This window comes from Cyprinodon tularosa, unplaced genomic scaffold, assembly GCF_016077235.1.
Source record: "Cyprinodon tularosa strain WSP-4 unplaced genomic scaffold, ASM1607723v1 ctg69, whole genome shotgun sequence".
Taxonomy (NCBI): domain Eukaryota; kingdom Metazoa; phylum Chordata; class Actinopteri; order Cyprinodontiformes; family Cyprinodontidae; genus Cyprinodon; species Cyprinodon tularosa.
This window is the reverse complement of record NW_024039440.1, coordinates 2,062,932-2,070,774: the sequence shown is the minus strand read 5'-3', so window position 1 is coordinate 2,070,774 and position 7,843 is coordinate 2,062,932. Positions and strand designations below refer to the sequence as shown.

The following is a 7,843-nucleotide window of genomic DNA, read 5'->3' as shown; positions in this document are numbered from 1 at the left end:
TCATGTGTCTGAGCTGTTCTGTTTGCTCTGAAATGGAGCATGCCTGCTGTTTATCCTCCCACACGCTGCCGCAGCAGGGAATACAGTCATTTTAAATCCAGCAAAGTTTACAGAATAATAAAAAACTAACCTCTTTTAGCCCAGATCTGGTTTTCACTCTGAGGGAATAAATGAAGAAAGACGACTGTGTGGTGGAAACAAAACAGACCACACTATCTTGGGATCTTGGTAAATGCTTTATATGCAAATGTGTTTTTGATCTTTGCACACACACCATATAGAAAACAGTTATGGTAACAATGCTTATTTTTTTTCCTCCTTAACATTTAAAGCGAGTCTGAGCTGTAAGGCAGACATGGCACAGTAAACTTTACAGCTTTACAATCACTCCCCTCACTTCCCACCATAGTGAATTCAAACACACACACTCTTCCACCTAATCAGCCCCTCCGTTTCTTCACAGTTCAGCTTCATTACACTATTTCAGCATATAAAAATTCATCTTTTTATTTAAAATAGCTATCACCATTTATGTTGTAATATTTGGAAAGTGATACATTTGTATTTACATAAGCTTACTGAGCAAGTTTCAAATACATTGTGTACATACAGTATGCATTTTTGTATCAAGGTTTGTCTATGGGTATAATAACTTCCCAAAGTATTAATATGTCTGATTATTTGTTTTCACATTTTGTGAAACATAAACCTCAAAATACTTTATTGGAATTTTTGTGCAATGTTAGTAAGAATAAAAAAAAAAGAAAAAAGTTTTCAGGTTTTCTTTGCATGTAATTGAAAAGCGCTGCATGCATTTGTTTCCCCTCCCTTTCCTCTAAAACATCAAATTAAACCCACTGCAAGCAAATGACTTCAGAAGTCTTCTGATTGAGAAATATAATGTGTGTAAATTAATTTCAGTATAACTAGGGATTTGTAAAATGGTATTTATCTGTATTTTGCTGAGTGCAGTTTTTTTTAATATTCCAAAGATAAAAAGTCACAAATATAATAAAAACAGCTGGGAGGATCTATGGACCAAAAAATTAGATGCAAATGCAACAAATCTAGACTTTTTGGAATGTCCGAAAGCCTTAATTCTTGTAAGACAACCATAGGAAGTCCACTTTAACATTTGTAAGAAAGTGCTCTCCTTAGAGAGTACTGAAAATGTTGCCTCCATTCAAAACAGCACCTATAGTATGGTCATATATAGTATTGACTGGGGGATAAAAACACAAGCTTCACTTTTCAGCATCTTATATGAAGATGTTTTGGAAACTAAAAATACCTTTTCTGACCTCACAAATATGCACTACCTTATCAAGGTCTAAAAAATCCAAATAATATACCATAAAGTATATGTTAAGGGCTTATAATGCTTTTATAAGGCCCTGCAAGTGCTGATTAAAGTCATGTGACTTGATGGCATTTGGTCCGTCCCGTCACAGAAGAAAGTGCCACAGTCTGGGAGTGGAAATCTAGAGCAGCAGAGATGGTCATCTCATCTACTGTCACCCTCTTAAAGATGTCATGATAACATGGAGGCCATTTGTTGAACCTGAAGTGACCGGGCGTTATGTGATCAGCTCACAGTATGATGGACATTTGGCAGTGGCAAGGACTCATAAGGTGTTCCCTTGGATGGCTGCAGTTTAAGGTTCATTCAGCCTGATATTGTATAAAATAAAGAAAAAGATAAGATCTCTTTCAAATGGTCACAGTTCCATATCTGACTGTGAAAAATATTAACCCTCCCACTATAGTATACCCTTATTCCTCAGGTCTTTCTACTCTCTCACACCCAGATGCTTTATATTTTCATGTATATAGGTACAGAACAGAAGTAAGCATTTACACCCACTGTACGTACAATGAAAAAAAAAAAAAGACATGAAAGCAAAAACGCTCTGTGATGCAACGGGAAAGTGAGGCACATAATCTGACAGGCAAAATTCAGCCTGGATTTTGGTTTACATAAAACAAACGTCAGACGTAGACGATTAAAGTGTCTCAGAGAGGCTCGAGCTCCAGCCCAGTGAGAACTTCTAAACCCATTTATCATTAAGTCCTGCAGATACTCTGAATGTTTCAGTACCAAGAAATTATGGAGACATAAGTTTTAACTTTCTCATTTATGCTTAGCAGTCATTTTGTGGGATCACATAAGATATACTTAGTAAAAGCTCCCAACATCCCAATATATTGCTGTTATAAATGCTAACACATTTTAACAGATTTATATAACGGCTAAAAAAATAAAATCGACAGTCCTAGAATCTGGGCTTGAACCTCTTATAGGCAACCTGCATACTTGTGTTTGGTCCCTACATGGCAAGAAGTGAAGAAATGGTTAGTATGGCATAGGATAAACATTTTTTTTAGAAATTTTCAAAAAAAGCACCAGTCAGTCTTTGAAAGGAGCAGAATAACATGAGCTGAAAGGGAAATGAGTACCGTATTTGTGGGTTATTACAGCGGGGCTTCAAACTCTCCGGGGGATCATTCAGTACTTTAATGTCTAAAATCTCTTTATCAAATCTGTTTGATGCATCTTTCCTTCACTCAGTATTTAGGCTACTTCATCATCATGGGCATGTTGGTTCATACAGTGGATATATATATATGTATATATATCTTTTTTAACAGTTTCATAACAGAAAGAGACAGCAGGGGGAAATGAATAAGAGCAGTTATTCTGTTCACCCAGTCCCCCCTCAATTTGTTAGAACAGAGATCAGGAACGTGAATGCCTTAGACTTCAACCATCATCTGGGGTCGAATCGTCAGGTGTGGACGAGTCCTCCGCAAAGTCATCTGTAGAGCCGCTCTTGTGAATGCGCCCCTCGCTACTCATGCTTTGGAAAGTCTTGCGGAAAGCCTCCATCATGGAGTGCGCCAGCTTCTTGGCCTCCAGCTTGCTCTCACACTCCACAGCGTGGCAGTCCATCTGAAAGGACAGGTCGTCGTTGATCTCCCGGTAGATCCAGGCAAAGACGTTGGGTCTCACGCTGTGGTCAGCTGTGCAGTAGGCGATGCGTGCCACCTGGTAGGTGTCCACGGTTATAGAGCCTTCGCTGCACTCATCCAGGTGGTGGAGGCGGACCTGGAATGGTCGGATTTCCAGCATGGATTTGCCCAAGGCGAGGGTGCCCTGCTGCTGGGAAGAGGCGCGACGTTCTACCAGACTCACTACAGCCGACTCCGTACAGCCTGACAGGAACTGAGTCCCAGAGATTGTCATCTTGCCCAGGTAGGTCACCTGCAGCAAATGAGACACAAAAACACTTAAGATTCATTTCCACTTTAAAATATTCAACAAAAATCTATATTAAACAGGATTCACATGGGACGTGTCATTTTATTAAGGTCATACATATATACGGCATTTTAAAAACAGGGGAGCAAAGTATGGACATTTGCGGAACACCACAAATGTACGTTTTCTAAAAGGAGAACCAAGATATTATCTGTTGCTATGGTCCGTTTAAATGTAATTGAATCAAACCAGATGATTTCAAATGTTACATATTATTGGAGATGTTTTATAGTCATTCAACAGATTGCATTTAGCCAAAGTAAACACCAAAAAAATGTAGGACAGTTTTAGAGCTGCATGTTTTTAGGCACTATTAACTTGTAGCAAATAGAACAAATGAACAGATTTGCAGGTTCTCCAGGTACACAGATCGGTTTGCACTGGGTATTATTAGTTTGTCTCTCTAAATTACCTTGAGATACTTTGAGGTGTAGTACTGATTTAATAATAATAGTCTTCTAAATGTTACTTTGCATCCCAGAATTCTTATTATTTTCTAAGCAAAGCTCTAGATGGACGAACAAAACACTTCTCGCAAGATTCATAAAACACCAGCGAGGCATCTCAAAAAGACCCAGTGTTTGTAGATCACCATGTAAGATAAATCTGATAATGTAGGTAGAAACACTGATGATACAATAAATTATTTGAAGATTTCTGGTACTGAGCCTGTTAGGCATGTGGTATTTCACTTCATGTGCTAGCTCATCGTGATTTACAGTATTAAATTTTATAAATGTCTATATTCCTTAAAAAACAATATCTACCAGGTTAAAAGCAACAAAATCTTGGGGTGTAACGCATGATGCTAATGGTTTATTTGGCTTCTTTTTGCCCTCATGGCCTCTTGTGTTTCTGACAAACACGAGAAAAAAAAGACAGCTCTTCATACTGGTCAGCACAGTATAAAATGGATGCTACTATCAACGTTTTATAATTAAGATGCTCAGTAAATGAAGATTCTCAGTCATCCAGGTCCTAATCATTCCAAAAAAGTTAAAAAAGCAATCCACTGGTCTTTGTTTCCAAGTTTGAAGAGTTTTTGCTTCCCATCCAGGATGCTTTTTTCAATTCTAAATGTCAGAAAATTGATTTCGAAGCTTTATAGAGTAGCCCGAAAAAATTTGCTTTGGCTTAGAAAACATGCAAAGTGAACCAGAAGAACAGGTAGGCCCCTTAGGATTGGGCAGTCGTTTGGGTTCTTTGTTAGCCTGCAATGCCTAATACTGGTCTAGGACTTTGAAAGGGGGGTCATTAGGGGCAATTGTAGGCCTGGCTACCCAGGTGAGATGTTTTGGTCCACTGCATGGGTTGAGGGTTGAGGTGAGATGATAGCAGGAAGGAATCAACCATCGCTGCGTTGTAGATTTTTTAGTGCTGAAACCTGATTCCACCCACTCTCTTTAAGGTTGGCTTTTCTCTCTTAACATAAACGGCGTCCTTTACAACCCTTTCAAACCACCTGTCTTCTTTATCCAAAATGTGAACATTCTGGTCCTTGAAAGAATATCCTTTGTAATTAAGAACTGGGAGTTCTAGTACTGAGTGGCTTTATTAAATTTAAATGGTATTTATGTTATTACAATTATAACAAAAAAAAAAGCTTTTGGTCACAAGTGGTTACTAGTATTACTGTATTTATAATTATTTTATGATTATTTACTTAAATTTTGAAAAAAGATACTATAGTTATAACATTGCACCCCAGAAGTTTGGCAGATTGAGATGGATAAGAGGAGAGTCAGAAAACTCTTTGGGAGTCTGGCCAATTTGAAGGCTGCTAGGGAATAATGGCTGACTTATGCACTCCTCTGCGTTCTGTTCTTTATGGTTTTATAAAAATACACAGAGGAGGAGCCTCAAACATTTTTTTCTTTACTCCTGTCTGTGTTTATTCTGGGCCGGGGAGACACTTCTGAACTCTTTTGGAGTTCATTACAGCTGGCTTCCAGCCAACATTTGACACATGGCTGCAGACAACACGAGTGGAGCGTTGAATGTGAACTGCTAAGAAAAGATGTGTATCATTTTTATAAACATTTGCAGAGCATTTGGCTCATGCATGGCTGAACGTGTATCAGCAAAATGTTGCAGACAGATGTTGCTGATAAAACTCTTAAACACTCTGTTTAAGCAAGTAAGATCTTTAAAAATGCTTATATTCTTTTACTTAGATGATCAATTTAAGGTCAGAAATTATTTTTGGAGTAGTCCATCACTTTATCCACAATCTCTGCTCCAATACATCTCCTCCTGCTCTAAGAGGATTTTTAACTGAATGCCACCTTTTAGATTAACATGAAGTAGTCAGTCATTATTTCTCAGAGTAAAGTTTGTAGTAAGGTTTTAACAACCATCAGGCTTCAAAAATGTGGATTCACACAGATAAAGAAAAATGTAGTACCACAATTTTTTCTACTGTGTAATAAACTCTATGAGATGTAAACAACACTGTCTTGCAAAGGTACTTGCACACTTTGAACTTTTTTCTAGGTTCTTATTGTTAAAACCACAAACCTTAGTGTACATTCCTGGGATCTCACGTCTTAGACAGACATAAGGTAGCACTTAATTGTGAAGTGGTAATTTTCTCTTTATACAAATGAAAGTTTAACTAGCATGGTGTGCATGTTTATTTGTTTTCCCCCTTTATTCTTACACTCAGCAATCCTTGCTAGATTGCAGGTCTGAATTCTAAAGTAATGAGTTGGGTGTTTTCACAAACACCTTAGAAGAAAAGTTGCATACACACAAGTGTACAAGACGCTGCAGTACATATGCTGGGCCCTTCAGTGGCGCTGTGAGGCAGACGCAGAATTGCATCTAAACTGCTGACGAAAAAACACTGGCTATGCAAAGACATCGCAATATGGCCGTAAAGAACATAAGGGTTATAGAGGTACATCGTCGTCGTAAAACAAAAAAGTTTAAGCTCAAATGTTACACACTGAAATCAAACCAGCCTTTTTTTTTTTTTCACCCTTGGACTTTTAAACATGATCATATTGTCTCCGTTTGGATGCGCAGTCTAAATAACAGAATTCCTTTGTTGTTACACCTGATCTCATCTCTGGGTCGATGAGGCCTTAGTTTCCATAAGATGCAAATTTAATATCCACATCCTATTTTGTCTCATATTTTCCCCAAAACTTATGAGCAACAAAAAATAAAATAAAAAACAGAACCTAAATTGAAAGAAAAAAAAATCTAGGATATTTTTAAGTTTACAGAAGTATAAACAGATTTAAACTACTATGCAATTAAAAGTGCAAATGAGAAAAATGACAAATATTGGGCAAATAAGTGTAGATAGTTAGATATATCTCTCAGGATATTTTTTGCATCAGGCAACACCAATTTCTTTAACAGTTTTCCCAAACTAAGACCGCTGGTCAGTAAGAAGCTGGACCCAGTCACCGCCATCTAACAGTGACATTCAAATTCAGATCAAGTCGATCTTTTGTTTTTAATCAGGCAAGGTAAGTTTATTTGTTTAGTGCAATTCAGTACAAAGATGATACAAAGCTACTTACATGAATTAAACAATAAAATATAGGGAAAATAAAAGCAATTAGAGATAAAAACATGATCAAAGATAAAGACATGATAAAAACTGATATAAAGCATTGAGCAAATAAAACACAGCAGACAGGTTAGAGAGAAGCTTTATAGGAAGGATCAAGCAGGGTTGGTTTATCAGCAAGAGAAAACCTATTAGTGATTCACACCGATTATCTGGACTTAGAAAGCTATTACTGAATAAAAACACTGGGAGCTAACATGTATAGTTTTCTATGTGTCATATAAGCACACCACCAATATTTCTACATGCTCTAAACTCAGGTCATTCTGGGTTGTTTTTTTTTTATTAAAACGGTGCAAAAACATTTGCAATGATGAAGTTTTAACACATGACCTAACAAGTTCCTATTTCTACTTTTAAGGAAACCACTTAGCAGTTTCACTTCAGTATTATGCTGAGCCGTAATATATATAAGGTGTCCTTGACAAAAAAATATGGTTCTGTTTTTTATAAATAACAGGGGGAAAAAAAAGACTGAATCTTCCCCTTTTTTTTATACCATTCAAAAAACATAACAGAAAACAGCCTTATAATCTTGGTGACAGACGAGCTCTTAGATTACCAGATTGCAGCACAACAAAGCAGTAATTTCTATTTCACGCAACAGTGGGAGATCCATACTGGAGCACAGCTGTCTTCTGGCGGCTCATTTTTATTGGAGGTGCTCAACTGTACAGTCCAATCATTACGCAGGGTACCAGCTGTCAACAGCAGTACAGTCACGGTAAAAAAATAAAAAAAATGATGCCCCCTTAAAATTCTAGGGCTTTGCATGTATTGTCCAACCATTTGTTAAATAAACCATATTTCTTCTACATTTTTAAATAATTTTGTTTTAAGAGATGGTGAGTAATACAAACACCTCATCCTCTACTGAGGAGACAAGACTGAATATTTAGATGTACTGAGCTTCACATCTTGCACAAATCTATAGGATGGAT

At 37.2% G+C, this 7,843-nt stretch overlaps 1 protein-coding gene across 1 annotated transcript in view; it reads right to left on the bottom strand.

Annotated features, from left to right (window-relative positions):
* Nucleotides 1-217: 217 nt before the first annotated feature.
* Nucleotides 218-7,843, bottom strand: part of pid1 (phosphotyrosine interaction domain containing 1) — a 39,190-nt gene continuing 31,564 nt past the window's right edge. Inside the window, exon 3 of the mRNA XM_038267927.1 lies at nucleotides 218-3,262. Coding sequence (XP_038123855.1) covers nucleotides 2,762-3,262 — 501 coding nt within the window. The 3' untranslated portion in view covers nucleotides 218-2,761. The remainder of the gene's footprint in view (nucleotides 3,263-7,843) is intronic.